Raw genomic sequence first — 13675 nt, forward strand, 5'->3', positions numbered from 1 at the left:
TTGATGAGACTGATTATCTTATTCATTAATTTATTCAACATACATCAGAACACGCATTATGTGTCAGGTGTCTGCTAGCTGGTGGAGATTACAACAGAGAATAAAATAGGAATGTTTCGAGTCTAATGAATGAGAATGTCCATGAGAACTTATACTTGCTTTGCAGCCACATCAAATGCCAAGTCTTCCTTTAAGCAACATCCTTCCCCAGTTGGGATTAATTTCTCCTTATTTTGTGTTTCCAAAATAAAATAAGGGCTTGGTTTATGCTTCTGTTACAGGATGTTTTACATCATATTTGAGCCTATTTTATAGTCAGATACATACACATACACACACACACACACGTGTCTTTCTTGTCAACTAAATTGATCTCCTGGGTAAAAAGAATTACATCATATTTATTCTTGCAGTTACCTAACACAGAGAAGGTATAACATGAAAATTGGTTAAAATTCTTTGCCATCAGTTTCCTGTTTTGGGCTCTCACACTGGTCAGTGTGAGATAAATTTAATTTAAAGAACTAAATAAATAAATTTAGTTCTTTAAAAGTTGATATTCAAGTTTTGTTCCTATTACTATGCCCCACTTCCATAAGTGTATGACATTTTGCAGCAGTTTTAAATTATTTGTATATAAGCTACAAATTTTGAGGACTAGCATCATTAATTTACAAGTTTACAAGCGTTTTGAGGTCCAAGGCAAAAAAGGTTATATTGACTTTAGCCTAAGCTAAAATCATTTTTACAACACTAACAATTACTTTTGATAAATTGTTACTAATCTTATATTTTAAGTTTTGATATAGTAAAAATATTACAAATATATCAAGTTATTGTTGACAATAAATACTGTTAAAGTTACTATAAATTTTCTCTAACTATGATGACAAATGCTGTGGCTGATATTTTGCAATGTCATGTCCTATAGATCCATACTCCTTTCTAATTTTTGAAGTTAATTGCTCTTTGTCTGCATCACACTATTATGCTAGTGTTTTTTGAGCTGTAGATGTGATAATGAATGGCTAAAAGGGAGAATTGCTCATTTTATTTTTATTTTTATTTTTTTGAGATGGAGTCTTGCTCTGTCACCCAGGCTGGAGTACAGTGGTGCGATCTCGGCTCACAGCAACCTCTGCCTCCTGGGCTCATGTGATTCTCCTGCCTCAGCCTCCTGAGTAGCTGAGACTACAGGCGTGTGCCACCACACCCAGCTAATTTTTGTATTTTTAGTAAAGATGGGGTTTCAACATGTTGGCCAGGCTCTTCTCGAACTTCTAACCTCAAGTGATCTGCCTGCCTTGACCTCCCAAAGTGCTGGGATTACAGGTGTGAGCCAACATGCCCAGCCAGCTTATTTTAAAAGATGAGAAAGAATGGTTTGAGGAACCAAGACGATTATAGAAGGACATAGGATCTGTACAGACATAAGTTGCTCCTGTCCATGTCCCGGACTTTGTCATCCAGTCAGAATGAGAACAACCAAAATATTTTCCCCAAATATCACTCATTTGGTCTGGTTGCATGAGACTTCTAATAAATCTGTCTAAAAAATTGTGTGACCTCAACATAGTTGAAAAATGTTCTAAACTTTTAAATTGGGGTTTCAGAATCTAGATTTATTTATTAATTTTTTTTAAGACAGAGTCTCACTCTGTTGCCCAGGCTGGAGTGCAGTGGCGTGATCTCAGCTCACTGCAGCCTCCACCTCCTGGCTGCAAGTGATTCTTCTGCCTCAGCCTCCCCAGTAGCTGGGATTACAGGGATGCATCACCATGCCCAGCTAATTTTTGTATTTTTAGTAGAGACAGGGTTTCACCATGTTGGCCAGGCTGGTCTTGAACTCCTAACCTCAGGTGATCCATCTGCCTCAGCCTCCCAAAGTGCTGGGATTACAGGAGTGAGCCACCGTGCCCAGCCTGGCTTGCTTTTCTATTTAAAGCAAATAAATCATGTCAAAATTACATTGAATGGGACAGTGATTAGATTTCTTTCCTTTGGCCGCTGCTGGGAGTGGAACTGATCTTGGGTAAGGGAGGAGGGAGGAACAGGGAGTAGAACAATAGTCATCTCTTGAAAATAGAGATTTCAATGTGCGATTAATCTTGTAAGGTGACTTAGTTTGGGATTCCCAGAAGCAGATTCTGAGATGAAGATTCTTGAGTGAGTGATTTATTATTGAAGACTTCCCCAGAGAAATTGGTAAGGGAAGTAAGACTGGTAAGGAGAAAAGAAGCCGAGCAAGGCTGCAATATCAAGGAAAGTCCCTTTAAGAGTAGCAAACATCCCGGAGAAAGTCTTAGGTAAGAGTTTTTGGAGGCAAAAGCATGACTCAATTGGGAGAGGGCTGCTCAAAAAGGATTTTTAAAAAATCTGAGAGGATTTGGGCAAAGCAGTGACTGTGTCTGTTACACAATGTTTCAGAAAGTTTTTCTTTTCGAGGCATGTCAAAGTAAAGAGATGATAGATTCTTGCATAAGCCGGTTCTAAATGAAGAGATTATTTTCAATGACTGAGATCTAAGTTGAGGCCACTGGACTAAGCTTTGGAGTTACCACAAAAAATGAGAATTGGAGCTTGAAGATGATGCAACTTATGGCTGTGTAGGGACTGAAAAAGCTAAGGTCTGAATGAGGAAGCTGCATTTTTTATTAAAAGAGATGAAAGAAACATGAGAGAATTACACTGATTATTAGGAAACTGTGCATGAGTAAATTACACTGACAGATTAATTGAGACTGAAAGGCTTAGAAGATAAATAATCTAAATTAGTGTAAGGTTAGAATAAGGATGGATCTTTTTCTGAATTGAATGTTTTATATGTTTTATTCGTATGAACCACAAATTAAAATTAAAAGACTATCAACATTATTTAACTGCCCAGCAAAGTCAATATTATATCTAAGTGAAGAAAGTATTCTCAGAGAGGTTTCATTTTAAAGAATGACATTTGAGAGTGGCTAGACAGTCTCTGTGGAAAAGGTGGAAGAGAAAATCATATGCTGTTTTTTGCCAAGTAGGTGTGTAGGTCATGCATAGGGATCCAGACATCTGGCTGAGATCCCTGTGCATGAGTTAGTTAATACTAGGTCACTGAAGACAAAACAACTAATGCAAATTGTAGGCTTGCTATATTTTTTTCAGTGTCATATACACAAAGAAGCACTATGGATTCTGGGAGAAACAGTCTCAAAAGCATCTCAAGGAAGCCTCTCCAATACAAGCATCAGGATTACATATGTCTATTTCATGTAAAATTATGTTAGGGAGATAGCAATAGCAGATGAAGTAGACAATGTGTCTTGACTTATTTATTTTGGACAAAAAATATTTAAAAATTCATCTTAGACTGGCAGTATATTGTCAATGCCTCTAAACTACTTTGTGCTATGTGAGTGAGTAATGCTGGCAAATATCTGTAATTTAAGTGTTTTATTCCCATTTTGACATGATTTTTACACCAGAGAGCTTTGTGGGTAAGAAGCCTTTTAAAACTATTTCCCACATGAACTCTAATTTTCTTTTGGAATACATCATCTCATTAATTAAGAGGTTGAAGTCTCATTACTTCATGTCTGTCTTCACTGGATTATGTAAACAGCAACCCTGTCATTACCAAATCATATGCTATTTTTATTTTTCTAAAGATCTAGAGCTCACAGTCATTATTTAAATAGAACATTACAGAAAAGAAAAAGCAATTTGGAGAGGCCTATTCTTAGCTATGTATTGAATAGATCTATTTTTCTATTAGTATCTGTTTCAATTTATTTTTCTTGGTTTTGGTCATAGTTCAGTAATATTCAAGAGAAAGTGTTATGTGGTAGCTAATGTGATATAGAAGACCCATTCCTTACATTGCCATATTTATCAGCCAAAAAAAAAAAAAACTGCTTCCCTTAGAAATATATTATAAATTAAAATAACAGATAACATGGGCTGTTTTTGACAGGCATATATTTTAGCTTCTGATCATTAGCTTTAGTAATCATTAGCCTAGTTAATGAAAAATAAAATATTTATAATATTAAAAATATGAGAAGCTAAACTATGAGCAACTAACAAATCAAAACCATGTTCTTCTGAATTCCTGACTCCCCCCCAAATAGTTCCAAATCACTATAGTATTCACATAGCCCTATAATAACATTTATGGATAAACAGTGAATTCCATGTTCAGTGTCAAATAACATAGAAATTTAGAGTTTTAATTGCAATGTCCTATGTAAACTTTAAAAGGTTCCAAAGCAATTTTCATAAATGGGATTCCATTTTCCACAGCCAAAATACTATACTGACACTGACCCTCATGTACTGTTACCTATGCATTTGTGTGCCATTTATTTTTAATTACAAAATTTCTCCCCTTGATTAAATTTATTGTATGCTTTGCAATATATCAAAATGATAGATTAAATGTATAAATAAATTATTATTTATAATACAATTGAAGCTTGCCCTTGGAATCATTTTCTTATAGTTCCATGTAGCTAAAATAGGGCTTTGATTTCAACCTTGCCCCTGATGAGCTGTGTGATGAAATCTTAGGCAAGTTACTAAGCCTCAGTTTCCCCATCTGCAAATCAGGGAAAATAATATATGCATTAGACTATTATTTTGAGAGTTAAATGAAATCATGTATACAAATTGTCAAATAGGGCACAGCATACCTGATCAGTACCTTATCATTGTTTAGTGTTATTTCGTATCTACAGTGTTTTTGGAAAATAGCATGATTAATCAATTGACTGGAAGAGACACAGTCTAACAGACAATATATAGACCATTTATATTGGCCATGAAAGTGTCCATAATGGCTGACTTAACTGGCTTTAATGTGTAAAATCTGGTGACTCCCATGGTTTTTAAGATATGGCTTAAAGTAGATATCAATTTCTTTACACTGGTCAACTATAATTTGTCCATAGATTGCACATGTAGTGAGTAATATTTGAGATATTAACTGTGGGTTTTTTTTCCCTCCCTCTGCTTCCTTGCATTTGTTACCCTTTACTGATCATTTAGGTAACAGTGCCTGGCAGGCCCGGATCAGGACAGATACTACTGAGAATTCAGAAGTAATTTGTTTGCTTTGAGTTTCATATGAGGCTTTTTAAAAAGTCCACAGTAGAAACAGTATTCTTGAAATCATAGCTTTCCTTTGCAGAAGACTCAGTATTTTGAGAGTTGACATTTTGCTGAGCCATTAAAAGCACTGAGAACCTTGAAAGAATCCATTTATACTGAAATCAAGGAGTGGGGAAGAATGCATGGATAACAGGTCCCAAAGAGATAAAATTTGACCAGCATACAGACAGAAAAAGAAATAGGCCTAGAAGAGGTCTTGTGATTGGACAATGAAGCTGACCGCATTGACTAAACAACTGCAGGTACAGCACAGACTCACAATGATCCTAAACACCAGGAAGAATGGATTAGATCTCTGCAGAGGCCAGTGAGATCAGAAAATGACATTTGGTGCAGAGCAGTGTCCCTGATGACACAACAAGTCCACCAGGAACTTAGAACACTTCCATGGAGAAAAAAAATGAATAAGAGGAGGATTTTGAACTGAATATTTACCTCAAAGAGACTGAGCTTTAAAACAGAAGCATGTGTGTGAAATGCCACTAAGCACAAGAGCTCATATTCTAAGCTAGGTTCAATTATACAGAACTAAAATTAAAAATAACTTCAATTTTCTAATTTTAGAGTTTATGATTGTGTTGAAATATCACATCCACTATATCATCAGGCTTCAGATACCTCAAATTTTAGTTCTTAATTAATCTGAAAGTCTCTATTACCTGAAATTGTTTCCAAGATAAGAAAGAACAGAGATATAGACCAATGGAACAGAACAGAGCCCTCAGAAATAATACCGCCTATCTACAACTATCTGATCTTTGACAAACCTGACAAAAACAAGAAATGGGGAAAGGATTCCCTATTTAATAAATGGTGCTGGGAAAACTAGGTAGCCATATGTAGAAAGCTGAAACTGGATCCCTTCCTTACACCTTGTACAAAAATTAATTCAAGATGGATTAAAGACTTAAATGTTAGACCTAAAACCATAAAAACCCTAGAAGAAAACCTAGGCAATACCATGCAGGACACAGGCATGGGCAAGGACTTCATGTCTAAAACACCAAAAGCAATGGCAACAAAAGCCAAAATTCACAAATGGGATCTAATTAAACTAAAGAGCTTCTGCACAGCAAAAGAAACTACCATCAGAGTGAACAGGCAACCTACAGAATGGGAGGAAATTTTTGCAATCTACTCATGTGACAAAGGGCTAATATCCAGAATCTACAATGAACTCCAACAAATTTATAAGAAAAAAACAAACAACCCCATCAAAAAGTGGGCGAAGGATATGAACAGACACTTCTCAAAAGAAGACATTTATGCAGCCAAAAGACACATGAATAAATGCTCATCATCACTGGCCATCAGAGAAACACAAATCAAAACCACAATGAGATACCATCTCACACCAGTTAGAATGGTGATCATTAAAAAGTCAGGAAACAACAGGTGCTGGAGAGGATGTGGAGAAATAGGAACACTTTTACACTGTTGGTAGGACTGTAAACTAGTTCAACCATTGTGGAAGTCAGTGTGGTGATTCCTCAGGGATCTAGAACTAGAAATACCATTTGACCCAGCCATGCCATTACTGGGTATACACCCAAAGGATTATAAGACATGCTGCCATAAAGACACACGCACACATATGTTTATTGTGGCACTATTCACAATAGCAAAGACTTGGAACCAACCCAAATGTCCAACAATGACAGACTGGATTAAGAAAATGTGGCACATATACACCATGGAATACTATGCAGCCATAAAAAATGATGAGTCCATGTCCTTTGTAGGGACATGGATGAAGCTGGAAACCATCATTCTCAGCAAACTAATGCAAGGACAAAAAACCAAACACCGCATGTTCTCACTCATAGGTGGGAATTGAACAATGAGAACTCATGGACACAGGAAGGGGAACATCACACACCGGGGCCTGTTGTGGGGTGGGGGGAGTGGGGAGGGATAACATTAGGAGATATACCTAATACTAAATGATGAGTTAATGGGTGCAGCACACCAACATGGCACATGTATACATATGTAACAAACCTGCACGTTGTGCACATGTACCCTAAAAATTAAAGTATAATAAAAAAAAGAACAAGGAAAAAAGTTTCTTTTTCAAATAACTTTTGACTGTCATAAAATGTAAAATAGGTATATCTATTATTAAGGATATTTTAGAAAACTACGTTAAAACTTACTTTTACAAATAGAGCACATTATCTTAAGCAGATTACACCTATTTTCTTCATATCTGAATTCAAAAACAAACTTTTGAATCTATAACTCAAGATGTTATCATTTACAAATATTTTGAATCCTGATATAAACTTTAAAACAGTTTAGAAAACTAGAATTTTTTATAAGCGATAACTAAACTTAGAAAGTATAATAACTTTTTAATATGCAAGTTACATTAAAATATATTTATATAATCAGCATTTGGTTCTGGCTTGTCTTCAGCTGAGTATAGTGTGTACTCCCCACAATCTGTAGGTTTCACCGTTTTCACTGTAGCTGTGTTTCTGAGTCATGGACCAAAGCTGATTGTGTTACAGGATAAGCTGTTTGAAGTGTTAGCCACAGTAAGCCATGCTAAGCCATAATAAAACTATTACTGTTAGACATAATAAGATTACTAATATCAGGTTTTATATCAGCTCCACTTACTGAATTTTAGGCACATAGAAAGGTAAGGAGAAAATGGATTTTAAATAATTTTTGATGCTGTTTGAAATTATTTAATCCTACAAATGAATATTTTAAAACCATATCTTCCTATTTGTTTTTGTTTCTAAGTATTTGACTCAATGGAACCATGAAAAAGGGGGAGCACTTTTATCTTGAAAGGGACAAGTTAACATTTGATTTATTGACATTTTGCCTTTCAATGAGAAAAAATATGTTAGTCTATAGCGAGTAATACTCTTAAGAGTTACATGATGTTATAACTTTAATTTAGTCACAGAATATGAATAATTTATAGAAAGAAAAGTGAACAAAATATTTTATTCATTGTATCACTCTAAAATATCTTATTTTATAACAAAGAAAAATGATTGTTAACTTCTGGATAAAAGATAAAATGGAGTAAAATATTTGAAGCATTGAACATACAAAAACATTATTATAAATATCAATATTTATGGGCTACTGTGAAGGCAGTTGCAAAAAACAAGTTCCAATAAAAAGTTTGAAACAGACAAACATTTTAAAATAACAACAATTAAAATCATTGAAAATTCAAGTGATTTTTCCCTTCTAAATTTTTACTTCATAGGGTAGTGAATGCAACATGAACAGGTATTCATGAGTATAATACATTTTACACACTCCAAATAGTCTCAGAGACTCTTGCATTATTTTCCCGTAGACATTCCTATTGTCAGTCTACGGCTATCAAGTGTAGGGTTAGAAGGCATTTTAACAAATGGATGACTGATTTAAAAAAAAAAAATCGAAGACATCTGTCATTAAGACAGGCCTCTAATAGTGGATGCTTGTTATTAAGAATCCAAAAGATTTTCTTAATGTTCTGTCCCGTAATTTTTGTTGTCATGGTCTGTGTTCCACATTGCCCTATGGCAATGTTACTCTTGCATTCCAATGCATTTTCTTAATTCGGCTGCAGTTTTTTCCAGTTGTTGAATGTTCCATTGCCATTGTCGTCTATTTGACTGAAGCTTGTTCACCTGACAATGCAAACGCTTAAGAATTGCATCATATCTCTTATGTTGTACCTATCAAAAGAAGAGCACACATCAACAGAGCTTGTGAAGTATAAATAGTAAACAGCCATAAATAATATTTTGACTACTCTAAAGAGGAAAGCACTTAATTAGAAACTATCCACTATAAATAATTATGATAAAAATAAACAGTAATTGTATAACTGTTTATTCAACACTTATTACATGTTAGATACTGTGCTGAGAGCTTTCTGCATATAATTAAATTCTTATAACACCTTATGATATGGGTATTATTATCCTCATTTTTGTGTGAAGAAACCAAAGATAAAAGAGTTCAAGTAATTTGACCAAAGTTTCATAGCTAGCAAGTGATGGAGTTTGGGAGTTGAGCAGAAGTGAAGTATCCATAATGGAATACCTTCTTGTTAAGAGAGTTACCAGTGTTAAACTAAATTTGCCCTGGGGGACTCTACTTTGAGTCCCTATGTAAGGAACTACAATCTAACAGTATTTAAACTAACTGAAAGCCTAACTAGGAGTATATTTTTGTAACAACAGCTGAGACTCAGTCGACCACAGCAGCCAGCTTTGGTCAATCACAGGTGGTCCGCTGACTACACCATATTCAAATAAAGCAGACATTGAGCTGTAACCAGTTAAGCTCTTTCTGCACCTCATTTCCATTTTCTGTCCATAAATGTTGCCTGCCCACTTTGTGAAGTGGAGCTCTCTGAACCTCTGCTGGTTCTGAGGGCTGCTGCTTCTCTCATCATTCTTCTATTAAGCTCTGTTAAAATTAATTTTATTAAATTTAAATTTGTCTAAAGTTTTAAATTTATCAAATTTAATTTGTCTAAAGTTTTTCTTTTAACATCAGTTAAGAAAAATGGTTCCATTTCCCATTTCCTGTATCCAGTGATTCACTGAAACACAGATCACTCGGTCTAAAAGATCCAGGAGATCATGTAGTCCATTTCCCCGATATTAAATAAACCATCTTTTATGCTGAGCCAGACGAGGATACACTGGAAGGCAATGCAGCACAGTGGAAAGTGCTTCATTGGTCTTGGTGTCGGGCCACAAGAACACCCAATCTTTTTAAAAAATAGCTTTATGGAAATATAATTCACATACCATATAATCCATCCTTTAAAGTGTACAACTCAATGGCTTTTAGTATATTCATAGAGTTGTACAACTGTTACCAACCACAGGTTCTTAGGCTCTCATTTAATAGAAATTGACACGAGGCTGATCAAGTTTCCCAAACAAGGCTTTTACTGGGGGCTTATGTTTGAACACAATGGAGACAGTGCAGGAGCAAGAGTTAGCTGGCTGGCTTTCAGAGGGCAGGTCTTTGTGGTGTTTTTAGGAAAGGTGACAGGAATGTGCATGAGGTATGGGAGTGTCATTACATGTGCCGGGTGGAGCGCAGGGTGTGCAGGCACAATGAGAAATCATGCTAGTGCATACATTGCATGATCAAAATATAATGGATAAGTTCTTCCCTGGGTGAGAATTTCAGTATTATAATGAGGCATAGGGTAAAGATCAGCCATTCTTCTGGTCTTGTGCACATGCCTGCAATAAGGTTAACTCCCTTGAGTAAGATTTAAATTCCATTCCTACTCTGTTTCACAACTATCACCACAATCAATTTTAACACATTTTCATCACCTGGTACCCATTAGCAGTCATTCCCCATTCCCCTGTCCCCACACTTAACCCTCAGCAACCATGAATCTAGTTTCTCCTTATATACATTTGCCTATTCTGGACATTTTATATAAATGGAATTGTACAATAGGTGGTGTTTTGTGACTGGCTTCTTTCACTTAGCATAATGTTTTTAAAGGATCTATGGCATAGCACGTAACAGAACTTAGTTACTTTGTATTGCCAAATAGTAGCACATTATATGATACACCACATTTTATTTATCCAGTTCATGAGTTGATGAACATTTGAGTTGGTTCCACTTTCTGACTATTATAAATAATACTGCCATGAACATTTGTGTGCAAGATTTTGTGTGAATATGTGTTTTCACTTCTCAGGTATACAGTGAGGAGTAGAATTACCGGGTCATATGGTAACTCCATGTTTAACCGTTTCAGGAACTGCTAAGCTGTTTTTCAAAATAACTGTATAATTTTACATTCCAGTGTAATTTTACACACCAGTAATGTGTGAGGGTTCCAATTTCTTCACATCCTTGAAAATACTTATTATCTATGTTTTTGGTCATGGCCATTGTTAAAAGAAAAACTTCAGCCAAATTAAATTTAAGAGTTTGATTGAGCAATGAATAATTCGCAAATTGGGCAGCCCCCAGAATCAGAGCAGATTCAGAGACTCCAGGGGTGCCTCGCGGTCAGAAGAAATTTATAGACAAAAAAAGTAAATTTTGAGGTATAGGAATTGGAAGTGAGGTCAGAAACAACAGGACTGCTTACATCTCTGTGTGTGCCTTATTTGAACACAGTTTGAACACTCAGCAGTCTATGAGTGGTTGAAGTATGGCCGCTGGGATTGTCCAACACTCAGCTGTTGTTACAGACACATACTCCTAAGTTAGGTTTTCCACCTTGTCTACCTATTAAGTTAGGTTGCAGTTCATCCACTAGGACTCAAATATAGATGGACAGAGTTCTTCCCAGGCCACTTTTTGTTCGCTTTAACACTATGCTTGTGGAAGTGAAGTGGTCTCTCATTACAGTAAAACACCTACTTTTAAATGGACTGATAAAATGATAGAAAAATAGGGCTGGACAAGTTATCTATTCACAGGTAGTATGTGTAGTATTCCATTATATAAATATACCACAATTTATTTTTATTTTTATTTTTTATTACACTTTAAGTTTTAGAGTATATGTGCACAACGTGCAGGTTTGTTACACATGTATCCATGTGCCATGTTGGTTTGCTGCACCCACTAACTCTTCATTTAACATTAGGTATATCTCCTAATGTTATCCCTCCCCACTACCCCCACCCCACAACAGGCCCCGGTGTGTGATGTTCCCCTTCCTGTGTCCATGAGTTCTCATTGTTCAATTCCCACCTATGAGTGAGAACATGCAGTGTTTGGTTTTTTGTCCCTGCAATAGTTTGCTGAGAATCATGGCTTCCAGCTTCATCCATGTCCCTACAAAGGACATGAACTCATCATTTTTTATGGCTGCATAGTATTCCATGGTGTATATGTGCCACATTTTCTTAATCCAGTCTATCATTGTTGGACATTTGGGTTGGTTCCAAGTCTTTGCTATTGTGAATAGTGCCGCAATAAACATACGTGTGCATGTGTCTTTATGGCAGCATGTTTTATAATCCTTTGGGTATATACCCAGTAATGGGATTGCTGGGTCAAATGGTATTTCTAGTTCTAGATCCCTGAGGAATCGCCACACTGACTTCCACAATGGTCAAACTAGTTTACAGTCCCACCAACAGTGCAAAAGTGTTCCTATTTCTCCACATCCTCTCTAGCACCTGTTCATCTCACTGGGGAGTGTTGGACAGTGGGTGCAGGACAGTGGGTGCAGTGAACCAATCACAATTTATTTTTCCATTATCCTTTCTAGGGATATTTGTGATGTTTCTATTTAGGGGCTTTTGTCAATAAAGCTACTATAAGAATTCATATACAAGTTTTACAAGTTTTTTAAGGCATTTTTTTTTTCATTTTTCTTGAGTAAACACCTAGGTGGAGAATTGTTTGGACATACAGCAGGTATATGCTAACTTTTAAGGAAACTCTCAAACTGTTTTTCCAAAGCAGTTGCACTATTTTATAATCTCCCCAGCAGTGCATGATCTTGACAGTTGTTTCATATCCTAAGCAACATTTGGTATTAATATTCATTGAAACTTTAATCAGTCTAGGGGTAAAAAGGTGTGAATAGTATCTCATCTCATTGTGGTTTTGATTTACGTTTCCTTGGTGTTAAGGGTGTTATACATCTTTTCACGTGTTTATTGGTCATACTATGTCTTCTTTTAAGTTCTGTTCAAATCTTTAGCCCATTTTTAAAAAAATGACTGTATGACTTTATCATTGGCTGATAGGAATTCTTTCTTTATACATCCTGGATACAGGTCCTTTGTGCATATACATGTGTTGCAAATATTTTCACTTTTGTGATTTTGTCTTTTCATTTTCTTTTGTTGTTGTTGTTGAAGCGGGGAGGTCTCACTTTGTTGCCCAGGCTGTACTGCAGTGGCATGATCACAGATCACTACAGCCTTGACCTCTGGACTCAAGTGATCCTCCCACCTCAGCCTCCTGAGTAGCTGAGACCACAGGTGTGTGCCATCACACCTGACTAATTTTTTTAGTTGTACAGACAAGATCTTACTGTATTATCCAGGCTGGTCTTCAACTCCTGGGCTCAAGACATGCTCCTGCCTTGGCCTCCCAAAGTGCTGGGATTATGGGCATGAGCCACTGTGCCTAGCCCTTTTCATTTTCTTAATGGTGTCTTTCAAAGAGTAGAAGTTTCAAAGTTTGAAGTCTAACATATCAATATTTTTCACTTATGGTTAGCGAAGTTTGTGTACCAAGAAATCTCTGCTAACCCAACATAATGAAGCTATCCTCCTATAGTTTCTTCTGGAAACTTTAGAGTTTTAACTTTCACATTTAGATCTATGATCCATTTCAGATGAATTTTTGTGTTTATTGTGAGGTGGAGATACAGGTTCATTGTTTCCTCACCAATAGCCAGTTGTTTCAGCACCATTTGTTGATAAGACTTTCCTTTCTTCATTGAATTGCCTTGAAAACTTTGTCAAATTGACAAAATATGATTAATTTCTGAACTCTATTCTGTTCCATTGGTCTATTTATTCTTTTACCAATACTACAGTTA

The 13675-nt window shown here is 35.9% G+C and overlaps 1 protein-coding gene across 11 annotated transcripts in view; it reads right to left on the minus strand.

The window, feature by feature from the left end:
* Positions 1–8232: 8232 nt before the first annotated feature.
* Positions 8233–13675, minus strand: part of CCDC122 (coiled-coil domain containing 122) — a 71535-nt gene continuing 66092 nt past the window's right edge. For all 11 annotated transcript variants that reach the window (XM_058437847.1, XM_058437845.1, XM_058437842.1 and 8 more), the window contains one exon: positions 8233–8846. In XM_058437847.1, the coding sequence (XP_058293830.1) occupies positions 8697–8846 (150 nt within the window). In that variant the 3' untranslated portion in view covers positions 8233–8696. The remainder of the gene's footprint in view (positions 8847–13675) is intronic.

Source organism: Hylobates moloch, unplaced genomic scaffold (genome assembly GCF_009828535.3).
Source record: "Hylobates moloch isolate HMO894 unplaced genomic scaffold, HMol_V3 SCAFFOLD_4, whole genome shotgun sequence".
Lineage (NCBI taxonomy): Eukaryota > Metazoa > Chordata > Mammalia > Primates > Hylobatidae > Hylobates > Hylobates moloch.